We start from the raw sequence: 26,137 nt of genomic DNA, 5'->3' as shown, positions 1-26,137 counted from the left end.
CTTAAGATTTATCTTTGTAGGGGCTAGCAGGTGGCATGGTGGTTAAGGGTGCTGAATTCCCACATAGTCAACCACAGTTTGAGTCCTGGACCTGGCAGCTTGCTTTCTCACTTTTCTTCCCTCTCACTTTTTCACTCTGCCCCTCTTTGGTCAAGTTATAAACAAACAAGTTTAAATAAAATAATTCTAAAAAAAGATTTTTTGGTGACCAGCAGGTGGTGTGGTTGTTAGGGCACTGGGTGCTCCCACATGGACGACCATGGTTCAAGTCCCAGACCTCCTGGCCTGCATTCTCATTCTCTCTCTCTCTGTCTCTCTGGTCAAAATAAGTGAATGAATAAATAAAATTAAATAAATAAATCTTTTCTTAAAAAAGATTTCTCTTTTTAAATGAAAGTGTTACTGTTTTTAAATGTACATTAATGATATTTTCGATAAATTCTTTTTAATAGATAAGCCTACTGTCGCCAGAGAAGTCTTTGAAAATAGTGGAATCCTCGTTACAGATGTAAATAACTTTATTGAGAATATACAAAAAATAGCAGCTCCATTCAGGAGTAGCTATTGGTAAGAACATTTTTTATGTTAACTCCCCATGTGATTTGTCTTGTTGACAGCCAGGATAAGCGTTTAATGTCCATTAGGGAGACAGTTACATATTTTCAGATAAGATTGCTGATAACAAATTAAGATTTTTATCTAAATGCTGTGCATTTTCACTTGAAGTTAGCTTGGATTGCCTGCAAAGAAGATAATGTAACCTTATGATGCATAGACATTGTGCCCATTAGAGGTAGCATCTCATTTATAAAATTTCTTGGTCACTTTGATTTAGAGATTGAATTATCATTTTTTTGGATGTGTTTATCCAGGTGACTCGGCTGCAGCTTGCCTAGACATGAAACGCCAACAACAAATTGGTACTCTCCCTGATGTTTGAAAATGAACAGCTTCTTCTTTAAAAACTCAATACTTTATAACTTAGAAAGTTTTCCTTTTGTTTTTTGTATTTTGCTAAAATGTCTTACTTCATAGCAGCACAGTTCTCCATTCTATTTGGGTTGCAGTGTTAGTGTTTTAAATTATTTTCATGTTAAACACGCCTTCAAAGATACTAATTGTACTTACTATTAAAAATAAGGATTTGAGAACCTGTTTACTTGCAGCAAAAATAAGTCTATTCCAACAGATAGCTTTGTTTTTGCATGTTATGTCAGAAGGGAATGTAATGGTCTGTTTTAAAGGTTTTACCATCCTTGAAAAACAGTTTTATTTGCTGTTGTACAAGCAACACTACATAAAGTTAAAACCTTTTTTCTAAATGGTAGAAATTTATAAACTGTCATTTTTCAGTAACTCAGTTTTTAATGAATATTGCACTACAATGTCAGCCCTCTGAGAATGAAATAATCATTTATTTATGATATTAGAATAATTTCTACAATAGTCTTGAAAACCTCAAAACCAGCTAGAAACAGTTATCTGGAACAAAGGTTTTTGTAAGAAATTTGTTTCATTTTTTAAAATAAATACAACTAAAAATCACTAATTAGTTTTGTAATTATTTTATAGCAAAAACTGAACTTGTATGTAATGTTTTAGCAGGAGTAACTAGCTTCTGAAGAACTACCTTTTGGAGACTAGCCTGTTAAGGTGCTTCTGGCATTCTCACCATCTTCCCAGAGTTAATTACACTGAGCAGCAAGCAACAGGAAGCGGACATTTCTCATGACCTTTGTATAAAGCTGTATTAGATCTGTTTAGAAACTATTTTCAAAGTTCTTCAGGGCCCACTGTGCAATAGTAGCAAAATAAATGCCATGCAAAGCTAGAAGCCTGGCAGTGTAGGTTGAGATCAGTTAGCCTGAAAATAGTTTGGGCGCAGGCACCTAGGATAGGAAAGCTTCTTAAGTGCCTGCACACATTATCATTTGTGAGGTGAAAAAAAAACAAACAAAAAAAACCTGATTTTACTGCTTTGTACATTATACCTAACCAAAATTGTTTTTTGGTTTTTTTTTAATCATCAGAGGGCATGTGTATTCTCCACAGTGAAAAAGGAAGTAAGCTATCCCCAAAGAGATGTGGTCATGCCACAATCTCTTATTTCTCCACCCTTTTGTGACTTGGGTGGCCATATTTTAAGCTGTCAAGGCTGGATTTAGACCATGGTCAGCCATATGGGTTTCAGTTCCCATAGCTACTAGATTGTAGGGCCAGCCCATTGAAGAGTTTTAACTGTTGAGAGTTACTTTTTCACATAGAAACAATCATATTTAATTTATTTTTCTTTTCTCTAAGGACATTACTCTGAACTATATTGAGTACCTCTGCTGTTGCCTTTTATACTACTGTGTTTTCAGGTTATCTTTAGAAGTATCTTCCTCTCCTGAAGACTTCCCAACACCTGCCCACAGTGTATGACTTTAGTAAACCAAAGAATGACCTGTCTCCCCTAAGCTTGAACTCTCCCAAGTCTGTACTTTTGCCACCTTCATGTTCTTCTCTCCGGGGTATGAAGGTGTTCAATACCATGTTGAATGATGACTGTGGGAAAGTGAGAAAGCCAGCTGCCATGTCCAGGACCTGTACTGTGGTCAGCTATGTGGGAGTCCAGCACCCTTAACCACCATGCCACCTGCCGGCCCTGTTCTGGTATATATATATATTTTTTTAGAGATTTTCATTATAGGGTGCGTGTGCTCGCCAGACAGACAGAGAGACATAGAGACAGAAAGCGAGAAATCACCCCCCCCAGGAGGGATGGTCACGCTGCGATCCCTTCTCCTCCATTCTCCTCTCGGGATCTTGGGCACGCACGCACGCACACGCGCCCGGCGTGAGTTTTAAGCCACCGGGTCCAGGACACGAACCGCGATCGACTACGTGGGAGTCCAGCGACATAGCCATTACGCTAACTGCTGGTTCCCCCGTTCTGGTATTTTTAAAGGCAGTATTATATCTGTGTAGGAGAGAATGTTTTAAACCACAACTAATATTATCAAATAGTCTAGTGGGGCTGGCAGGTGGCCTGGTGGTTAAGGTGCTGGACTCCCACATGGCCAACTGGTTCGAGGCCTGGACCTGGTGGCTTGCTTTGTTACTTTCCCTTTCTCCTCTCTGGTCAAATTAATAATAGTAACATAAAGTTAAATAATTTTCAAAATAAGCCCACAACACTTGCCTTTGTTGTTGTTTGTTTTTGGAGGTGTTTTTGCTAAAGAGACAGAGAGACAGAAAGCAAGAAATCACCCCCCAGGGATGATGGCCACGCCACAATCTTTTTTCCTCTCGCGATCTTGGGCACACACGCTCATGCACTCGGCTCAAGCCACCAGGTCCGGTACCGCAGCCAACTACATGGGAGTCCAGTGATATAGCCATTATGCTAACTGCTGGTCCCACTTTGCTATTCTTTTAAAGAGAGTCTAGTACTCAAATCATGTAAAGTGTAAAATTCCAGATATACTCACTAAGGATGCATGTGCCTCCTTAGAGAGATCATCTCTACTGAAGGAATTCCACAAAAGCTGAGTGATGGCCATAGCAGTCAGGACACAAATAGACCAACACAACACAAAGCACTGGTTTCCAGAGTTTGGCTTTATTTTGCAGTACAGAAATCATTTGGAGCCATTCTGAGACAGACATCATTGAGGAGAGGCTCTGTCAAATCAATACTGCTTTGCAGCTTGGTCCATTGAAGAAACCATGCCTAGGATATAAAAGATGCTTCTACCTTTTACCTGCTTTCTGACATTGGTTCCTTTCCCCTGTGTCTTATCCGTTTTATTAGTTTAAAACACTACTGGCTTCTCCAAATGAATCCCTAAGCCTAGAGCTTGGTTACAATTTTATGCCCACATAAACCAAACATGTGGCTATGTTATTTGGGCCCTGCCGTAATACTTGACATAACAAAAAATATGAAATTACAAGAAAAACTTAGGGATGCTGTCCCAAATGATAATCAATTTAGTATTTCACTATCCAAATGGCACACAATTCCTAGGGACCCAGCTCTTGAGCAGCAGAAGCAAATAATTGCAAAAGCTACACTGATTAAAAGATACAAATACTGTATCAATTTCTTTGTATCAGTATCACAATGTTCTGTTTAAAACTGATCATTCACTAGGGAAAAAAAGCCAGTTTGGTTAAATTGAACAGAATGTGGTAACCAGCCAATTCTGAGTAGCCACTCCATGAAAAGTTAATACATGATATTAGAAAGATGAAGGTGAGGAATATTTACTGTTAAAGCGCTCTTCACTCTCCATTTTGATTATATAAAAGTAGGCCATACAATGTTGATTTCATACAGTATGCATTGTTTGCCAATTTTTAAATTTGTTGTAGTTACATAAAAACTGCTGTTAGTCTTCCCCGTAGATGTCATTTTTCTTGCGCTTCATTTCCTCAAAGTCAAACTCTGATCCTGTCATTCTCTTATAGATGTCTTTAATGTCATCACAGGTTGTCTCAAAATGAGTTGTAGCATCATATGTGCGAGAAATAAAGATCTGAAAATAAAAATTACAGACACTTAGGACTATTCAGCAATGTCTAACAATAAAAACTGAAAATTTCCTTTCTGGATCTCTACTCACCTGGCTCTCTGTCCCCAAATCTTTCGGTACAAGGAGATCACTGATGCTAACAAATCTGTAGGAAAATAAAAAAGAAGTTAGCTGGCATAAGACCCACAGAAGAGACTGGTAAAGATGAAAATCTTTGATCTCACAACTCATACTCCCACAGAGCTAACACCACAGAACTAACACCACAGACCTCAAGTTAGATTCCACATGTTAAAAACAAACACAATACTTGGGACCAGAAGATGGCTTAATGGTCACACTGCTGGGCTCCCACGTGCCAGTTCGAGTCCTGGGCCCGGCACCTTGAAACTCTAACCAGGTGCATGCACATGTGCTCAAAATCCCTGAGGAGAGAGGAATGCAGCATGACCATCCCTCCCCTATTTCTCGCTTCGTCTGTCTCTCCAGTAAGCACATGTACCCTATAGCAAAAATCTCTTTAAAAAAATAATTAAAAAAAAAAAAGGAAACACAGTACTCACTTCTGTTCAATTGGTTCCAAGAGCTCCAAAGCTGGTCTAATTTCCTTCTCAGGTTCCTTGGTTTCCACAGTTGTACTGACTATGGCAATGTATTTCCCTTGTGCTGCCACATTGTGTGCAAAGGAGATCATGCAAACGTAGATATCTAGAAACAAAAAACATCAGCTTAGTACATGAGATTTGTCAACGTAGGACATGGGTGCACTTGGGTCCCCATCCATATTTTCTTATTGTGAATTTAAATTACGTGGAATAAACAGGCTCTTCTAAGTGTTAAGTTCAGTATGAAGACAAATGGTCATATGTGAAGTATGCAAATACTTTACCTATTAGAGATTACAGAATTATGTGACAGTGAATTGGTGAACTTAGAGCATTTCCAGTGACACTGAGAAATCTGGCAAACTATCTGAAGTACTCTGGGATTTACTTCCACTTTTGAACCATGCATTTGAAAAGGTTTCTGAATAGTTAATAGGATTTATTAAGTACTGACTTCCTCATTTACTAAAATAATGTAAAATTACAGATCAGCATAAGCTAAGCTATTTTGCATTACCATAATAAACTGACAAAATTTACAAGATGAGACTTGTCTGTATTCTGTTCTTCTAACTAACTGTATAATTTCCAACGCAGAAAATTATTGGGTTCCCTTCATACCTTATACACTTTTGCAGACTTGGGTATATCCTTGGGAACACTTGAAAGATTATAACCATAACAAAGGGAATTAACTTTCATGTGATTTGATTTCTTGTACGACCAAAAAATAATAATAATACAACTAAGAGCTATTTTTTCCATGAGCACATGAAAGACAAGGAAAAAAGTACTCCAAACAGGGTCTCAAAAGCAATGATCCCATCCTTCATCCAGACCCAGATGATGGGCACACTTATGCCTAATGTATATAGAAAGCTTTCTGGGTATGAACCAGAAAGCCGTGAAGTTGAATTTAGATAGAAAAAAGAATTAGGTCACTGGCTAATAGAAGAGAGAGGAATTCAGCAGGTGACATGCTGGACTGACCCCAGATACTTTTTATGGTTCAAGTCCTGGACCCAGTGGCCTAAAACTTGCTGGGTGCTTGTACATGTATACCGAAAACCCCAACAGGAGGGGACCAGTAGGTGGCATGGTGGTTAAAGGCGCTGGACACTCCCACATGGCCAACCATGTTTTGAGTCCTGGACCTGGTGACTTGCTTTCTCACTTTCCCTCTTTGTCTCCGTGTCTCTCTTCTGGTTAAATTAATAAATGAATGAATAAATAAAATTTTTAAAAATAACCAACAGGAGATGGGAACCAGCAGTTAGCGTAATGGCTATGTTGCTGAACTCCCACGTAGTTGACCACGGTTCGTATCCCGGACCCAGTGGGTTAAAACTCACGCCGGGCGCGTGTGTGTGCGTGCCCAAGATCCCGAGAGGAGAATGGAGAAGGGATTGTGGTGTGACCATCCCCCCTGGGAGGTGATTTCTCGCTTTCTGTCTCTGTGTGTCTCTCTGCCTCCCTGACAAGCACACACACCCTATAGCGAAAACCTCTCCAAAAAAAAAAAAAAAAAATACCCAACAGGAGAATGGAGAAGGGACTGAGGCATGACAATCCTCCTTGGGAGATGATTTCTCACTTTCCCTCCATCTCCAGTTCTCTCCAGCGAGCACATGTACCCTTACAGCAAAAAACTTAGGGCACTTCTAATAGTTATCTTTCAGCTGTACCTTCTCAATAACATTCATACTCCATGACTCAAATCCTAGGCCCAGTGACTTCATAAACGTGTACGTGTGGGACCAGCAGTTAGTGTAATGGCTATGTCGCTGAACTCCCATGTAGTCTACCACTGTTCAAATCCCAGACCGGGTGGCTTAAACTCATGCCAGGCGCGCGTGTGTGTGTGTGTGTGCATGCGTGCCCAAGATCCCAAGAGGAGAATGGAGGAGCAAGGATTGCAGTGTGGCCATCCTCCCTGGGGGGCGATTTCTCGCTTTCTGTCTCTATGTCTCTCTGTCTGGCGAGTGCACGCGTCCTATAATGAAAAAACTCTCCAAAAAAAAAATACCCAACAGGAGAATGGAGAAGGGACTAAGGCATGACAATCCTCCTTGGGGTGATTTCTTCCTTTCTATCCCTCTGTCTCTGTCTGGCAAGCGCACGTGCCCTATAGCAAAAACCTTTCCAAAAAACAAAAAAGTGTGCGTGCATGACCAAAATCCTAGGAGAATAGAGAAGGGATTTCTCATTTTCCTTCTCTCTGTTTTTCCTACAAGTGTACATCCCCTATGGCAATAAATAAATAGAACAGCAAAGGTGGAGGACTCATTAAAAAGCTACAGTAATCAAGACAGGACTTTTTTTTTTTTTAAGTATCAGAGGGTACACACACAAGGGACATTATAAAGCAAGCCTTGATGGGGCCTGGTCATGCAGAATCCTTTTTACTCCATTTTTCCATCACTGTTAGGATCCTGGGCACACATGCACGTGTATGGCATGTTTTACAAGCTGCCTGGGCCAGAATTTAAGCTACATTAGGCTGTGTGGGATCTGGCTCTCTACATAGCTTAACCACTGTGCTACATGGCAAGCCCAGACAGTAATATCTAATGGTGGAAAACAGTTAAGCAAGTAAACTAATTAGAAGTTGTCATTTTAAAGCCAAGTCCTGATCTCAATCACAAAAATGAAAATTGTGTTCTAGAACACTGCTAGACTCAAATAGAGTTTACAAATAATGGCACAGCAGCAGCCATAACAGCTCAAAACTACTATGGAATCCCTTCAACTCATAAGCATTAACTACAACAGGCAATAACTGTTAGAACTAAGAGGATTCCAAGTCCAATCCATCCATTCCCAGAGAAGGAAATGAGGCTCATAATTAACAAGTCCAAGGCAGGGCTCTTGGTCTCATTTGTCTACTTCAACACAATGCTGGCAGGATCAATGGAGGGAAAAGCAAAAAGTTTTGTTTCCCATATGTAAATTATTTTCTCAGTAACACTGCATATAGTTAGGAATTTCTGAGAGAGATCTGTGGCCTGGCAGTTTAGGCAGCGAAATCACATACCCAATGGCGTAGTTCAAGTCCCAGACATGGCAGTTTTAGAAATAGTAGGTGTGTGTATGCATGCATGCATGCCCAAAATCGTACATGGAGAGATCGAAAAGAGATTTGTGTGTGACTGTCCTCCATCCTCTGTCTCTGGTGAGTGTATGCTCTCTCTAGCACAAAATAAAGTTAAGAGTTTGAAATAAAACACAAAGCAAATTACATCTAACAAAATTCTATAAACATCTTTTGGGTTTCAAAACTCACCTGATTTTCGACTGACTTGGTTCTGAGGAATGATAATCTGGCAGGAGTTGGCATCATTGGTATTCTTGATGGGGTGGTTGAGGATGCAGATGACACGGATTACCTGGCCCACTTTTTCTACCCGATCCTTGACATAGCTGGGGTCACAAATGAGCTGTTTACAGCGAGCAATCTGTAACATAACATTGTAAACAACTTTATGAAGAGGATATAAATGGAAACGCATCCCATGATTATGGACTATAAGACTTAGGATGTTAAAAACCCATCCTAAAATTAATACTGGCTCTCAAAGAATTGTATTTGGGAACAGCCAAAACAATCTTTAAAAAGAACAAATGGGAGAACCGAGAAATGGCATGGTTACATCACTGGAATCTTACGTAGTCAACCACAGTTCAAGTTCCTTACATGGTGGCCTAAAATTCACACCAGGCATGTGTGTGCATGTGCCCAAAATCCTGAGAAGAGAATGGAAGAAAAGGGACTGTGACATAGCCATGTCCCTGGGAAATTTCTCACTTTCTGTCTCTCTGGTGAGCACACACAGCCTATACTAAAAATCTCTCTTAAAGAAAAAAATATAGGTGTGGAGGTTAGAGTAGTTAAGGTGTTAGATCTCACAGCTGACACTGCAGTTCGAATCCCGGACTCTCTGGATTGAAAACACCAGATGCATGTGTATGTGAGCCCAAAATCGCAAGCAGATAGAGAATGGAGAAGAGATACGGTGTGGCCATCTCCACTGGGTATGATTTCTCACCTTTCCTCTCTCTAACATGAGCATGCACCTTATGGCACACACGTGCACACACACACAAAGGTAGAGGACTTGGCAAAAGCTACAATAATCCAAACAGCACTAGAGTGATACTGACATAAAGACAGATATACAGACCAATGCAATAGAAAACTGCAGAAGTACACACCGTGTGTCTACAGTCAAATGATTTTTTTTTAAGGTTTGTGCCATTAGGGCACATGACAATTCTTGACAAAGGTGCCAAGACCAATAAATGGTGCTGGGAAAATTTTATCCACATGCGAAAGAATGAACCTGAATCCTTACCTAACACCATATATAAAAATTAACTCTCAAAATGATCAATGACCTAAATGTAATAACTAAAACTATAAAACTCTTAAAAATGAAAACACAAGGCAAAAGATTCATGACATGGATTTGATGGTAATTTCTTAGATTTAATACCAAAGAGAAGCAACAAAAGAAGACAAATTGGACTTCATGAATATTCAAATACTTTGTGCATCAAAAAACACTATTTGGCCCAGCTGGCACAGGTGGAGGTGGTCATGTACTGATTTTCAGTACTGAAAATCACATGGCTGAGACTACACGTTTGGATCCTGCATTGACCCAAAATACAGCATGTGTGCAGCAGCCTTGATCTGGACTAGCTGGAGAGTCGGGGGAATAGGACTGGTGTGATGAGACCTTGCTTTGGGGTACCTTTCTTTTGTGTTATCTCTCATGAAGAAAACTTAAAATGAAAGACACTATGAACAGAATAAAAATAAAATAAGCAAATCATATATCTGACAAATTATTAACTTCCAGAATATATGAAAAACTCCTAAAACGGGAAAAAAGATAAACTGATTCAAAAATGGGAAAAGGACTTGAATACATATTTCTCCAAAGAATATATACAGATGGTGAATAAGCACATGAAAAGATGTTTAACATCACTAATCATTATGAGAGCTACAATGAGATACCACACATCATTAGCATAGTTATTATAAAACCAAACAGAAAATAACAATGATGTGGAAAAGTGGAACCTCTTATGCAGTGTAATAGGAATGAAAAATGGTAGTGACTTTGGGAAACAGTATGGTAGTTTCTCAAACAGAAACAGAATAACCATTAGATCCAGCAATTCCGTTGTTAAATATATATCCAAACAAAATAAAATGCAAGGTCTCTAAAAGATACATTTACACCCACATCCAAAAATCCAAAATTTCACATCCAAAGTACAATAATTCAAAATAACCAAGGCAGAAACAACCCAAATGTCCATCAGTGGGTGAATAAGCAAAATATAGGTGTATCCATACAATGGATTATCCCACCATAAAAAGGAAGGGTGAACCTCAACAACATCCTGAGTGAAATAAGCCATTTACACAAAGACAAATATCACACGATTCCACGCATATGAGATACTTAAATACTAAAAATCATGGAAAGTAGAATAATAATTGCCAGGAGCTGGAAAAGGGGAATGGAAAGTTACTTTTTTAAAAGGTTCAGAGTTTCAGTTTTATAAGACAAAATTATGGAGCAGACCAGCGGGTAATGCAGTAGTTAAGGTGGCTGGATCCCACACAGCCAGCTGCATGGCACAGTTCAAATCCCAGACCCGGAAGTTTGAAAGACACACTGGTACCCAGCATGCATGGCCAAAATCCTGAAAGGAGAATGAAGAAGAGACTGCAGCATGGCCATCCTCCTGGGGGATAATTTCCTTCCCCCCCCCTCCCTCCCTCTGTCTCCTATGAGTGCAGCCTATGGCAGAATTTAAAGTTATAGAGCAGAGCCAACAGAGACAGCAGATGGCGTAGCGGTTCGGTAGCTGGACTTCCACATGGCCAACTGCTAATCAAGTCCCAGAACCTGTAGCTTGAAAATCAAACTGGGGGAAACCAGCAGTTAGCGTAATGGCTATGTTGCTGGAAATGCACATGGTCAACACTGGTTCGTGTCCCGGTGGCTTAAAACTCACGCTGGGCGCATGTGCGTGCGTGCGTGCCCAAGATCCCGAGAGGAGAATGGAAGAGAAGGGATTGTGGCGTGACCATCCCCTGGGGGGGGGGTGATTTCTCGCTTTCTGTCTCTATGTCTCTCTCTGTCTGTCTGGCGAGTGCACGCGCCCTATAGCGAAAACCTCTAAAAAAAAAAAAAAAAGAAAAGAAAATCAAGCTGGGTGTGCACACCCATGCCCCCAAGATTCTGGGAGAAGGGATTGTGGTGTGGCCATCCCCACCTTGAGGGGTGATTTCTCATTTTCCCCCTCATTGTCTCTGTCTGTACCTGGTGAGCACAGGTACCCTAAGAAAAAACTTCTAGGGGAAAAAAGTTATGGAGCTGCATGGTGGTGACAGCTACACATCATGAATATATTTAATACAGCAGAACTGTACATTTAAAATGGCTAAGACTGTACATTTCAAATGGTAAATTATGTGGGTATTCTATCACAATAAAAAAACGGGCAAAAAAAATGGCAGGATATTCAGTGTCTACAATGCCTTTTTTTTTTTTTTTTTTAAGAGATTTTTGCTATAAGCGCACATGTGCTTCCTGGAGAGCCAGAGAGACAGAAAGTGAGAAATCACCCCCAGGGGGGATGGCCATGCCATAATTCCTTCTCCATTCTCCTCTTGGGATTCTGGGCATGCACGCACAGGTACCTGGCATATGTCAGGCCACTGGATCTGAGACTCCAACTGTAGTCAGCCATGCAGGATTCCAGTGACAACCATCATGCCACCTGCTGATCCCTGCAATACTTTTAAAGTATATACTAATGCAATCTCCCCTCAAACATTAGAAAAACTGTGTTACACAGTATTCAGAAGTTTCAGAACTGGGAAGATCAGGGTATAAATCCCAGTTCTACCTAGCTTCAAAAGACTGTTGCTAGGACTAAATGAAATAGTGCATATAAGGGCTGTTGTTATATATAGGCATATCCTGGCAAAAAATAAATGCTCTATAAATGGTACTAGTATTATAAATAAACCAAAATCCTTATCCTCTTAAGGCTATACTAAGTAAAACTTTAACTGTAAGATAATTATACTATAGCCTCCTCTTTCATATCAAAGCCCTAAAGTTTCCTAGGAGGCAACTGTGTAAAGCAAAAACAAAATGAAATAAAAATATGCAATAATGGGACCAGCGGATGGCATAGTATTTAAGGTACTGGGCTCCCACATGGCCAACAGTGGTTCAAGTCCTAGACCTGGTGTCTTGAAAATCATACCAGGTGTGTGTGCATGCATGCCCAAAATTCTAAGAGAAGGGATTACAGTGTGGCCATCCACACTAGGGGGTAATTTCTCACTTTCCCTCTCACTGTCTCTCCAATGAGCACATGAAGAATGGAAATACTTTTAAAAAAACATTTTTTTTTAATGCAATAAGGGCCAATCTGTGCTCTATAGGTTAGCATGGCTAGATGTCACATGGCCTACTGTACAGTTAAGAGTCCCAGACCAGGCAGCTTGAAAAGCACTTGAAAAGCACCAGATGCTTGTGCATGCATGCCCCAAATTCTAAAAGGACGGAGGAGTGGAGAAGGGATTGCAACATGGCCATGCCCCATGGTGGGTGCTTTCTCTACCTGCATCCCTAACCCCATATCTCTCCAACAAGTACATAAAAATGTATCTTCTGTGGGGGGAAAATTATTTATTTAATTTTATTATTATTATTTATTTTTTAATCTGACCAGAGAGAGAGAGAGAGAAAGTGAGAAACCAAGCTCCAGGTCTGCAACTCAAACCAGTCAGCTATGTGGGAATCCAGTGCCTTAACCACCATGCCACCTGCTGGCACCCCCAAAATTTTTAGTGCAATGAAAAAACTATCCAAAAATCATATTAAAACAACTAAATACATTTCCTCTTTGAAGATTTTTTTTTTTAATTTTATTATTTATTTATTTATTTATTTTTAATTTTAACCATAGAGGGGCAGAGGAGAAAGACAGAGAGGACTCGAACTGCAGTCGACCATGTGGGAGTCCAGTGCTCTAAATCACCACACCACTAGCGGCCCCACAACTACTTTTAAGAGGTAATATATCATAATTTTTTTAAATGCATTTAATTTTTAAAATTATTATAAAAAGCACATGCACATGGCATGAGAGCAGGTGAGAGAGAGAGCAAAGCACTCCTGACAGAGGATGGTGATCTGCTTTCCCTAACTCTCCAGGATCTTGAGAATAGGCATCTCCTACATGTTTTAGGTCAACAAGGAACAGGGATCCAAATATCACTTGGCTATGTGGCTCCCAGCACTGTAGTTTAGTACACTACTAACTGCATCACCAAGACTACAACATAATAACTTATTTTATTCTTAGAGGTCTTCAAATAAACAATTTACTTCCTAAGTTCACTGGATCCTTTCATAAGCCTAATATACAGGATGGGATCTTAATGATGATATCTGTCCCAACTTAAAAACATTTGGCTGTTTCATCATCCTACAAATGAAATAGTAACAGCAGAATAATAGAATCAACTAAAAGGAATGATATGTCATCTTAAGTAAAATGTCATCTTTCAATTTTCTAATTGTATTATCCACAAAGTATTCAAACTTCTGGGTCAGCAGGTGGAGTGGTAGTTAAGGCGCTGGACACTCCCACATGGTCAACCACGATTTGAGTCTTGGACATGGTGGTTTGCTTTCTTACTTTCCTTCTCTCTGTGTCTGTCTTTCTCTGGTCAAATGAAAATGAATGAATGAATAAATAAAATAATTCTTTTAAAAAAAAGTATTCCAACTTCTTATAAGAACATATTAAAGAGGATCAAAAACCCCAAAAGACTATTCCTAGTCTACCTATAGCTTTCAGTAAATACAATTAGAAATTTAGAATTTTCATTATCTGCCAATAATGTGCAAAGAGAAGAAAATTAGTGGGACTAGCAGGTGGCATGGTGATTGAGGTACTGGCCTCCCATATAGCTGACCATGGTTCAAGTCCCAGACCTGACAGCTTGCTTTCTCACTTTGCCTCTCTTTCTCTCTCTAGTGAGCACATGTTCCCTACAGCAAACTAAAACATAATAATAAATTAATTAAATAATTCTTTTTAAAAAAAATAGCAGAGAAATATGTTTCACAATTATAAGATGAATTATAAGATGAATGCAAATTGACAGTGACTCTAGTGATACTAGATTCTAATGATAATGATGAAATTGATCAAATAAAGGAAACAGATTATGAGCTTTCAAATAGTAATGTCCTAGATAAATTACCTCAAATTCAAGCAAGCATGAACAATATAATGCTACAAACTATAGTATCCACCCAGAACTAGTCATTCAACAAGGAAGACTTGTTTTTACAATGAAAACCATCCTATTTTGCAAAAAGGGTATGTGTCAGTACTCTATCTTTTAGGAGTCTTTCATCTTTCAAATCTTACTTGCTATAAAGTGGTTTTTTGGAGCTACCAGGTGGCACAGTGGTTAAGGTACTGGATTTCGACATGGCTGACAGCTATTCGAGTCCCATATTCGTGGCTTCGGTTCAAGACCCATATTCATGGCTTAAAACTTACCAGGTGCATGTGCATGCGTGCCCAAAACCCCAGGAAGATAATGAAGGAGAGGGGACTGTGGCATGGGCATCCCCCCTTGAGGGATGATTTCTCACTTTCCCTCTCAATGTCTTTCTATCTCTCTGGTACACTCACATGCTCTAAGGCAAAGATCTAAAAAAAAATAAAGATAAAGGGGTTTCTATGATTACATTCTTATTTATAATTTTTAAATAAAGTTTTCTGCTGTCTATTTATACCTTTATAATCTATTCATAAAATGATATTAAATACTAAAAGGGAGGACTAGGAGAGAAGTGCTTGGGATCTGAATAATAAATGGATCACCGTAAGAAAGAAATTAGATAAAAATTGCTTCATGCTTTACTGTTAGGCTCCTTATACACTAAGCCACATCTACATTTTCTCTTGCTTATTCATTACCTCACACTGGTTACCAAAATTTCATCTCAAATTTTTATTTCCAGTAAGATCTAAACAACTAAAAGCATATTTCCTCCAGGAAGTTTCTACATTCCCATAAAGCTCAATATTAGAAAAAATAAAGTTTAGATTTTTTAAAAATTCAGGTGTAGACATAGCAGTGTCTAGCAGTGCATCCTCTGTTGCAGGAACTATTGTGAAAAATAAACTAATAAAATGGCAGAATGAAGCAGTCTAGAGATAACAGAAAAGATGGATCATTTTCATTTAACACGTGCTTCCCAACCAGTAGAACCAGTATCACCTGAGAACTTTGAAGTATATGCAGCACCTCCTCAGATATGCTAAATGAGAGCATATATTGCATCTAGGTTAACGATGATTTGGGGCCAACAAGTAGTATAATAGTTAAGGTGCTGGACACTCCAAAACGGCTGATCATGGTTTGAGTCCCAAACCTGGTGGCTTGCTTTCTCACTTTCCTCCTCTCACTGTGTCTGTCTTTCTCTGGTTAAATTAAGATAAATGAATGAATAAATAAAATTAAATAAATAACCATTTAAAAAAAAGATTTGCATGTAATTCAAATTTGAGAAACGCTGCTCAAAACTCACTCTGTGAGGATTAGTCAGCCCCACATATTAAATAATAAAATACCCAATATTAGCCAAACCCAATTTCAACCAATAGATTATAAGTGATGCAAATGAAGCTAAATTTAATGAATCATTTGGGAGATAGGCAGCAACCAACACTATAGGAACCAGGAATACTTACCTTTTGGAGATAATCCATAATGCAGACTTTGTCTTAAGAAAAGCAACCACTGACACAACACAAAGTATTAAAATCTGGGTTTTTTTGTTTGTTTTTAAGAATCTTTTTGTTTAACTTTATTTATTTACTTTAATTTGACCAGAAAGAGAGAGAGAGAAAGGAGAAAGCAAGCCACCAGGTCCAGGACTCAAACTGCGGTCGGCCCTGTGGGGAGTCCAGTACCTTTTACCACCATGCCATGCCACCTGCCAGCCCCTTAAGATCTGTTTTTTAAAAGTAAGCACAGTAACTATGACTGAGTTGATAGACATGATGAAAACCAATTTACCATAAAGAAATCATATATAGTCTGAAATCTAACATCAGTATCCATACCAAAATAAATACTCATTAGATAATACAACTTTCTTCACCAAAGCACAGTATTTTGTGTATGTGTGTGTGCACTATAGGGCATGTGTGCTCACTCGAGAGAGATGAACAGAAATAGAGAGTAAGAAATCATACCCCATGGGGAATGGCCACTCCATAATCCTTTCTCCATTCTCCTCTTAAGATTCTGTGCCTGGAGTGTATTCAAGATGCCAAGTCCAGGACTTGAATCGCACAGCCGGCTATGTAGGATCCAGCCACCTTAACCTCCATCCTTGTCCAACATAGTATATTTTAAACTATAAAAGGTACTTACCTCTCCTTCAGATTTTACACCAATAACTTTTCCATTCTGCACAATGATTTCTTCAATTGGTTTATTGAGCATGTAGGTACCTCCATAAATAGCACTTAGCCTAGAAAAAGTTTTATATTTCAATAATATGTAATTGCTCCTATTGCTAGTCTCCTTCCTTACATCTTAAAAAGTTATGGGCAGTTTCCTTTTACAAGGATATTAACTTAAGCTGGATTCCACATGACCAACCCTGGAGTCCCAGCCTCGGCAGCTTGGAATTCAGTTTATTTTTTACTTTAGGTTTTTGTCCTAGGGCACATGTGCTTGCAGTAGACAGACAGAGGGAAAGTGAGAAATTACTCTCCCCCCAGGGTGATGTCCTCACTGTAATTCCCTCTCCATTCTCGCCTTGGGATTTGGGGCATGTGCATACACAACGTAGTGTGATTTTCAAGCTGCTGGGACTTGAACTGCAGTCGGCCACATGAGAGTCCAGTGCCTTAACCACCATGCCACCTGTAGGCCCAGAAAATGCCAACTCCTGACCTGGAAAATTTTTCTTTTTTACTGAAGATCTATATATTTCATTGTATGCAAATTTTACTACAATAAAAATAAAAAGCATCTCATAACTCATAGACATATTTTATCTCATTATTCAAACCATATCTCATATGTCTAGGTTGAAGATGAAGATGAGGTTTTTGGGTCAGGGATGTTTTAGTTAACACACTTAACACAGACTCTGCTGTACACTGGTTGTCTCCAAAATATTCATACATTGGAATCTGGCTGTATTACAAAGGCATGAAGTAAAAATGTAATGCCTTTATAGTGTCCTAGGGTGGGGCCTTTGTGATAAAGTTCTTGGGGCAGGATCCCAAAGATTTAGTTCTGAGGGTATGTAAAAGGAGAAAGAAGACCAGAGCAAACAAAAGCGTATGAAAGCTGCTCTGCTCAAGAGTCTACTCTCTGCTATGTTGTGGCTTCATCAGAGCTTGGCCCCTGGACCTCAGACTTCCAAACCACGAGCTGAATAAACCTGTCCCTTTATAAATCACTCACGTTCAGGTATTCCTGTTTGCAATGTAATAATGGACTAAGACAGAATCTTACCTTGCAAATCCTTGTGGCAATTCTCCAAGGCCATAGAGTGGATAAAGGTATGGGCTTTTACCATATCTTGCCAAGGACTCACTGTAAAGTTTAATCCTATTAATGGTTTCACAACATGGTTGATCTAAGTAGCTGGGGAAGAGGAATGAATATCAGAAAAGGGATTCTGGAGTGACTTCAATCTACTATCTTCATATTTCTAACACTAGTTTACAACTAGGACCTCTTCTTTCACAGTATAACATGGCTATGTATTTGTTTTGTTAGAATTTCTATTTTGAAGAGCTGAGAAATTCAGTAACAGTTCCAAGAAAAATACAAATCTAAAAAATAAAAAACTTACTCATCAGTTCGGTAAAGTGCAAGAGCATGACCAGTAAAATCTATCACGTCTTGGCCCAAATCAAATTTCTTGTACACATCTCGCATTGAAGTCTTCTTAGGATCAATGCCCTCAAAAGTTCTAGAATCTTTTTCATCAAAGTTGGCAACATACACTAGGAATTTCCTGAAGCGACGTTTTTCAAATAGTCCCATTAAGCCTAAAAAAGGATGTTTCAGAAAACACACACTCACAATAGGACACTGAAGAAAAGAAAGTTTAAATGTGGCATGTCATTAACTAAGGTTCCTCAAATGAAAGGTACAATCTAAAATATGGGAGTTTGGATAGCATGGCTTCCAGTTTCACCAATATTTTAAAATAAACTGACAGTTGGGGCCAGCATGTGGCGTAGTGGTTAAGGTGCTGGACTCCCACATCACCAATCAGAGTTCAAGGGAAAACTGGCGGCTTAAAAAATCACATTGAACACATGTGTGGGCACGTCCAAAATCACAAGAGGAGAAGGGAATGTGGCATGGCCATTTCCCCTTAGGGGTGATTTCTCACTACTCCCCCCCCACACACACCTTTCTCTCACACATTCTATGGCAAAAACCTAAAAATAAAATAAAATAAAAGATAGTTACAACAGGTCAGTTATAAAGTCTTCAATTTTACCATGCAATTATTAAGTAATTATAGCATGTATTTAACTAAATGTAATATAAACCAAGTTATGTAATATAAACCAAGTTATATATGATAGTATCTGTAAAGATAACCATCTAAATGATGTTCCTTTTTCTCTGCTGAATGCTAAAATACACTATGACATTTACTGGACCTAGATGTCATTAGCTGGGCTGGTGTCTGTCCCTGTCAGGTTTAGGATCAGACACAAGAAGAAAATGAAGAAGAGACATAAATCCTTGCCATCAGCCAGGTGGCATAGTGGTTGAGGCTGTTGGATCCCTCATGGCCAACTACACAATCTGAGGTCCTGACCCCACTGCCTTGAAAAACACGTTGGGTATGTGCGTATACATGCCCAAAATGCCTAGAGAATGGAGAAGGGACTTGGGTGTGGTCACTCCCCCCTCCCCCTCCCCGGAAGTGCTCGCTAGCACGCGCTCTCTCTCTTTCTCTCTCTGCCTCCCTCTGGCAAGCACAGCACCCCACAGCAATAAATAAATAAATAAATGAATAAATCCTAAGCTCTTCCTCCTAGTTATTATCATTCTTCCTAGCAGCAAATATACAGATGACAGAAAGACAAATGGCCAATGAAAAAGAAAATGTCCTGGTTTTATCTCTTTTCTCTCCTATTCCTAAAATATATAGCTACTACAATAAACATCTACAGTTTAGTGGTTAAGGCAGCCAAATCCTATATGGCTGACAGCAGTTTGAACCATCCCCAACAGCTTGTAAAATATAACAGTGTGTATACGTGGGTGTCCAAAATGCCAACAGGACTGAGAAACAGAGAAGAAATTGCAATGTGACTGCTCCCCACTGGAGAGTGCTTTCTCCCACTCTCTCTGGTGGGCACACACGGTAATTAAAAAATTAATAAAGGGCCAATAGATGGCAAAGTGGTTAATGCAGCTGAATTTCACATGGACAACTATGCAATTAAAATCCAGAACCTGGGGCCAGCAGATGGTGTGTGGTTAAGGTATTGGACTCCCACATGGTTGACTGCAAGTCAAGTCCTGAACCTGGTGGCTGGCTTTCTCACTTTCTCTCTCGCTCTTCTGTGGTGGTCAAATTAAAAATAAATAAGTAAACAAGTAAAATTAAACAAACAATTACGTTAAAAAAAAAATCCAAAACCTGGCAACTTGAAAAACACTTAGGGCGCACATGAGTATGTACTCAAAATCCTGAGAGGAAAATAGAGAAGGGATTATGGCGTGGTCCTTCACCCTCAAGAGTGCTTATCACTTTCCCTCTCTGTCTCTTATCTCCTGCCAGTGCATATGTCCTGTTTTTGTTAGCAAAAACTTTAAAATAATAACAATAATAAAATAAAAAATAAATTTTGAGGGCCCAGCAGGTGATGTGGTAGTTAAGGTGCTGGACTTCCACATGGCTGACCATGGACCTAGCAACTTGCTTTCTCACTCCACTCTCTTTCTCTCTCTCTCTGAGGTGTGCATGTGCCCTGTAGCAAATTAAATAATAAGACTGATGATAAATGAAATTAAGTAATTATTTAAAAACAATTTATTTTTAAATTTAAAAAAGAAACTATAGCTTTGATCTAAAATGTTTCTAGTGAAGATTTAATGTTTTGATAGCTTTAGTGCTATTCTCTAAAAGCTGTAAGTTTGAACCAACAAAAGTAAAAATTAAAACCATGAGGCTATTAATAATAATCGATTATATTTAATTTTTAAAATTAAGATTGACAACCCGTCTTTTTAAATGGACAGGATGTACACATAGTAGTGGCATAATGCTAAAGAGAAATAGTCTATTTCATCACAGGCACCATACTTAAGACACAGTTTAGTTGTCAACAGTAGGAATGATATAGGCAAAAGCTTTGAAACACAAAACACATAATTTGCAAGCCAGGTAGTCTGTTCTAGTGGATATTTCCTATTGGAACCTAAAATTAGCACCACCAATTTGTATTAGAATATCTCTCTATTTTTCTTTTAAATCAAAGCACAAATTTATCGTGTTTTCTTAAATTCCCCTCCTTCATCTTCTTTTGTTTTCCTCTCGTGTGTGATGCTAACGTGACAGGGACAAATACCAGCCCAGCTGGTGACTCCCAGTTCCCAGTTCCCAGTCCAAAAAGGATGCCTTGGCTGCCTTTCCAACCCTACTTTTCCTGTTGCTCTACATGGCACTAAACAGTGGTCTCAATTACTAGCTCTTATGGCATCAGGCCCAGATACCATTGCTGTTATGGACATTTTAGAGATCCAGTGCTATTGCTAAAAAGACCTGTGGACCAGTTCTATAGCCTAGTGGTTAAGGGAGACAGATTCCACATACTAAACCACAGTTCAAATCCGGCTTGGGTGGCTTGAGAAACATGATGGGCCTGTGTGTGTGTGTGTGTGTGTGTATGTGTGTGGGTGTGAGTGTGTGCTCAAAGAGCAAACAGAATTGAAAAATGGAAGAGATTATAGTACGGCTATTCCCCACTGGAGGATGCTCTGTGACTTTGTGTGCAGTGTGTGTGTGTGTATCTCTCTCTCTCTCGCTCAGGCAAGCATATGTACCCTTACAGCAAATTAAAAACTAAACAAAATACCGAAACCAGCAAGACAGCATAATGCTTATGTTGCTAGACTCCCACATGGTCAACCATGGTTCAAGTTCCAAACGGGTGTCTTGAAACTCATGCCAGGTGCATGTTCGTTCATGCCCAAATCCCAAGAGGAGGATGGAGGAGAAGGAGTTGTGACATGGCCATCCCCCCTGGGGTGGAGGGACAAGGGGAGTGACTTCTCACTTTCTGACTCTCTGGTGAGTGCATATGGCCTAGAGCAAAAATCTCTCTCTTTAAAAAAAAAAAAAAAAAGTCTAAACAAAATAAAACAAAACAGAGGTAGGGGTCTAAAGTTAGACAAACCTAGCTTGAAACCAGGTACTAAATCTAATACTTTGAGGTTTCCCATCTGTAAAATAAAGAGGAACTATAACACTCACATCTCACGGGTTGCAATGAAAAACTATATAAAATAGATACACATTAAGCGTGAAGTACACATATGCCTGGCATATAAATGCTCAAAATCTGTTAGTGTTAAAATTATAAAATAGACTGTTCTGGGGCCAGCCGGTGGTATAGTGGTTAAGGCACTGGACTATTATGTGGCCAACTGCCATTTAAGTCCCGGGCCCAGTGGCTTGAAACTCACACTGGATGAATGTGCATGTGTACTCAGAATCCTGAGAGGGGAATGGAGAAGGGATTGATTGTAGCATGGTCATACCCCCGGAGAGTGATTTCTCATTTTCTGTCTTTTAGGTGAGGGCACACACCCTATAGCAGAAATCTCTCCAAAAACATAATAAATAAATAAAACAATGTGTTCTTAATCATCTTTCTCTTCAACATCACCAACTCTATACCTTTTGCCTTATTTCTTCATTCTGTCTAGAATTTTCTTATATGCCTTTCAGACTTCAAATCCTTCCCATTTATATATAACCAGTTGCTGATAAGGTAGTGATGTGGTCAAAATTCATAAAACTATATACTAAAGCAGGTGTATTCTACTATGTTTGCAAAAAGAAATATAAGCATGAACCAGAAAATGATTACCTACCAATGCAGAGAGAAAAGAGTAAAAAGGCAAGAATGAGACCAAGATTCTAATTTAGGGGACCAGTGTCACTGCACTCCCATGTGGTCGATCATGGTTCAAGTCCTGGACATGGTGGCTTAAACTCACGCCAGGTGCATGTCCGTGTGTGCCCAAGATCCCCAGAGCACAATGGAGGAGAACGGTTTGTGGTGTGGCCATCCCCCCTGGGGGGTAATTTCTCGCTTTCTATCTCTTTGTCTCTGTCTTTCTGGTGAGCACACGCACCCTATAGCAAAAACTTCTTCAAGGAAAAAAAAAAGAATCTAATGTAGTTTATGTAAATATTTTATATATTTAAATAAATAAAATCAGAAGAGGAAATACAGAACTTCAAAAAGGTAAATCCTCCATTTTTGTTAAATTAAGATGATAACTGAAGTCTTATTATAGATAATAGGTCTGAAAAATAAAAATAATAAAAATTAAAAAATAAAAAAAACATTGGGGGCCAGCCCTATTGCTGGGAGCTGGATCCCATATTCTTAACCATGCTATTCGAGTCCCAGCCTCTACAGCTTGAAAAACATGTTCAGCATATATGCACGCATGCCCAAAATCCCATAAGATAAAGAGAGAGAGGAGAAAAGACTGTAATAAGATCACACCAACTGAGGGGTGCTTTATCCCTCTCCCTCTGTCTGCCTTTCTCTGGTGAGTACACATGCCCCTGTCTGGCAATTAAGAACAGTGCACTGGGGACCAGCAGGTGGCGTGGTGGTTAAAGTGCTAGACACACCCACATGGCACACCATGGTTCTGAATCTGGTAGCTTGCTTTCTCACTTTCTCACTTTCCCTCTTTCTCTCTCTCTTTCTCTCTGTGTCTCTCCAGTCATATTTTAAAAATGAATAAATAAAATTAAAATAAATATTTTAAAAAAAGAATGCTACACACATATACATACACTATTTTGGTAAGGATTCTATTCCAACTCTCAAATTCCTATTTCTATGAAGACGCTTTATTGGGATTAAATTTACACTGTCATTTAAAGACTTAACATCATTTCAAACCCCTAATTAAGGTACTAACTCAAAATTAAGAACCTTACTTTCCTTCCCAATTGTCAATCCTAAAAAGGCTATATATAGAGGTGAAAGTTAAATGAAAAGATGATGCTAAGTGTTCAGCGCAGAGTCTAGCACACAAGAAACATTGAAAAGAAAGTGATAATTGTTGTGATCACGAAAATAGTGCTCCTGTCCCTAACAGGTCCAGATCTATCAGTAACAAGCTACACTGTCAATGGATGGCCATTTAAACTCTAAGTTTCAAAAGGTGAGAGTTGTTACTGAACATTTTCATCACTGATTTATTCCCAACTGCCCAAAACAGTGTCTGGCAGATGACAGACATTCAATAAATACTTGTTGACTGGACAGATAAATCTCTAACATTCCTTCACACCATAAAATCTCACTATTCTGAAAAAATAAAAATAAAATTACTTACTAGATGCTAGGGCTTCAGCTTCAGTGGAAGGAACCTTATAGATTTTTCCTCCCTTATAGACAAAGCTCCCTTCGGTCACTTTGAAATCCAGGTAACGAGTAACCTCTGTATAAAGCAGCATCTTAACCAGCTGACCTAGAAAAGTCAAATTAACTTAAATGTTAAAACCATTAAAAATTAGTAGAAATAAAAATATATTTTAAACATTTTCTTAAAAGTTTTGAAGAATAAAGTAACAAGAGATTAACAAAGTCAAATGTTAAAGTTCACAATTATATCAAGTGGTCCATTAAGTAAGGAGAAAACAATATAAAGAACCATGTACAAGAATTTACTATAGAATTTAATATATGATACAAGTTCAATTCAAAATGGAAAAGATGAATAGTGCTAAGAAAAAACTAGCCATTTTGAAAAAAATTCAATCCCTACTTTTCAGTCAAAATAAAGTAGATGATTTAATAAAATATTTATCTATTTATATGGTAAAACAGGTAAATTTATATGATGAAAAAAAAACTATAAAACCATTAAAATATTATCAATTGTATTTTAAACACTGAAATAGAAAGAAAATTTCTCTGAGCATAATCTCCACAAATCAAAAACAATAAAAGGTAAAAAGATCAACCAATATAACATAAAAATTAGAAGTTTTTATCTAGAAAAAATACAATAGAGTTATAAGGCAAATCACAACTGGAAAAGACATTTTCAACCTATTTTTTAAAAGGTAATAACCATGGGACGAGGAGATGGTGTAATGGTTACATCGCTGGACTCCCACAGTTCACTGACTGAGTCCTGGACCCAGCAGCTTAAAACTCACGTAGGGTGCATGTGCATGTGTGCATGCCCAAAATCCCAAGAGAAGAATGGAGGAGAAGGGATTGTGGCATGGCCATCCCCCCAGGGATGTCTCTCTGGTGAGTGCACACACCCTGTAGCAAAAATCCTCTTAAAATTTATAAAGAGCTTTTTCCCATCAATAAGAAAAAACTCGAAAACTTCAATAGAAAAATGTGCAAAGCACAAAGCTGGCCAATTCAATAAAGGAATAGAAGCCAACAAACATGTAGAAATCATTTTGTAAAATAAAAAGATATTTTTAAAAACCCTATTTTACTTCTCTATGAAAAAAAATGACAAAAATTAAGATGAATAATATCAATAAAAATATCTGGAAAGGGGAAGTGTCACAAGTGAAAATGTAATAAAAGGAAAAGCCTTGGGGCTAGCGAATGGCATGTTGGTTACGGGCACTGGACTCCCAGATGCCCACATGGCCAACCACAGTTCAAGTCCTGGACCTAGTGGCTTGCTTTCTCACTTTCTCTCTCTCTCAGTCACTCTTTTTCTGGTCAAATTTAAATAAATAAATGAAGTTAAGGTAATTCATTCTTAAAAAGGGGGAGGCAGCAGGTGGCGTGGTCACTAAGACCACTGGATTCCCACATGGTCGACCGTGGTTTGAGTCCCAGTCCTGGCGGCTTGCTTTCTCTTCTCTCTCTCTCTCTCTCTATCCTTCTCTGGTCAAATTAAAATAAATAAATAAATGTTTAAAAAATAATATAATTCATTAAAAATAAATAAATAAAAAGGAAAAGCCTTAAAAAGATCATTGGGGGCCAGCAGGTCACGTGGTGGTTGAGGCACTGGACTCCCACATGGCTGACAATGGTTTGAGTCCCAGACCTGGTAGCCTGCTTTCTCGCTCCCCCACCCCCTCTCTCTCTCCATGTCTCTCTCTGGTCAGATTAAAAATTAACAATAATAAATTTAAAAATTAAAAAAAAAAAAACATTGCTGGGGCTAGTAGTTGGTGTGGCAGTTAAAGTGATGGATTCCCATGGTTCTAATACCAGACAAAGCAGCTTGAAAATCAAGTCAACAGGTGTGCACATGTGCCCCACGTCCGGAGAGATTCCGAGAATGAAGGAAAACAGACTGTGGCGTGGCCATCCTCCCTGGGGAGTGATTTCTAACTTTCCTCTCTCTCTGTCTCTCACTAGGCAAGAGTATGTACCCTGTGTTAAAATTCTAAAAACAAAACAAAAACATTCATTGCCTTTATACCCATAATACAATTCTAAGAATAGCTATGACATTTACTAACACAGACAAACTCTCAACATTTATAATATAGTAGCTGAAAAACACAACATTAATTAGGGAGAAAACATACTATTTATAGTATATTTTGTATTTATATAAATAATATAGGCAAGGGTTAGCAGGTGGCATGGAAGTTAAGGCAGCTTAATCCCACATGGCCAACTGTGTAGTTTCAGTCCTGG

General features: G+C 38.8%; 2 protein-coding genes across 5 annotated transcripts in view; one reads left to right on the top strand and one right to left on the bottom strand.

Annotated features, from left to right (window-relative positions):
• Nucleotides 1–2,083, top strand: part of TASOR2 (transcription activation suppressor family member 2) — a 75,001-nt gene extending 72,918 nt beyond the window's left edge. For 2 of the 3 annotated variants that reach the window (XM_027772475.1, XM_006150071.3), the window contains 2 exons: nucleotides 453–567; nucleotides 873–2,083. In XM_027772475.1, coding sequence (XP_027628276.1) covers nucleotides 453–567; nucleotides 873–876 — 119 coding nt within the window. In that variant the 3' untranslated portion in view covers nucleotides 877–2,083. Of the gene's footprint in view, nucleotides 1–452; nucleotides 572–872 lie in introns of those variants that run through there. The other variant, XM_006150072.3, reaches the window with a different exon arrangement.
• A 1,502-nt stretch (nucleotides 2,084–3,585) lies between these two features.
• The window catches only part of GDI2 (GDP dissociation inhibitor 2), a 44,071-nt gene continuing 21,519 nt past the window's right edge, over nucleotides 3,586–26,137 (bottom strand). For both annotated transcript variants that reach the window (XM_006150070.3, XM_027772473.1), the window contains exons 4-11: nucleotides 23,841–23,975; nucleotides 18,073–18,271; nucleotides 17,730–17,861; nucleotides 16,632–16,731; nucleotides 8,409–8,580; nucleotides 5,084–5,228; nucleotides 4,611–4,665; nucleotides 3,586–4,523 (exon numbers count right to left, since the gene is read on the bottom strand). In XM_006150070.3, coding sequence (XP_006150132.1) covers nucleotides 4,377–4,523; nucleotides 4,611–4,665; nucleotides 5,084–5,228; nucleotides 8,409–8,580; nucleotides 16,632–16,731; nucleotides 17,730–17,861; nucleotides 18,073–18,271; nucleotides 23,841–23,975 — 1,085 coding nt within the window. In that variant the 3' untranslated portion in view covers nucleotides 3,586–4,376. The remainder of the gene's footprint in view (nucleotides 4,524–4,610; nucleotides 4,666–5,083; nucleotides 5,229–8,408; nucleotides 8,581–16,631; nucleotides 16,732–17,729; nucleotides 17,862–18,072; nucleotides 18,272–23,840; nucleotides 23,976–26,137) is intronic.

Source organism: Tupaia chinensis, unplaced genomic scaffold (assembly GCF_000334495.1).
Source record: "Tupaia chinensis unplaced genomic scaffold, TupChi_1.0 Scaffold000275_1, whole genome shotgun sequence".
Taxonomy (NCBI): domain Eukaryota; kingdom Metazoa; phylum Chordata; class Mammalia; order Scandentia; family Tupaiidae; genus Tupaia; species Tupaia belangeri.
Note: the sequence above shows the minus strand (reverse complement) of the source record. Positions and strands in the feature narration are given on the sequence as shown.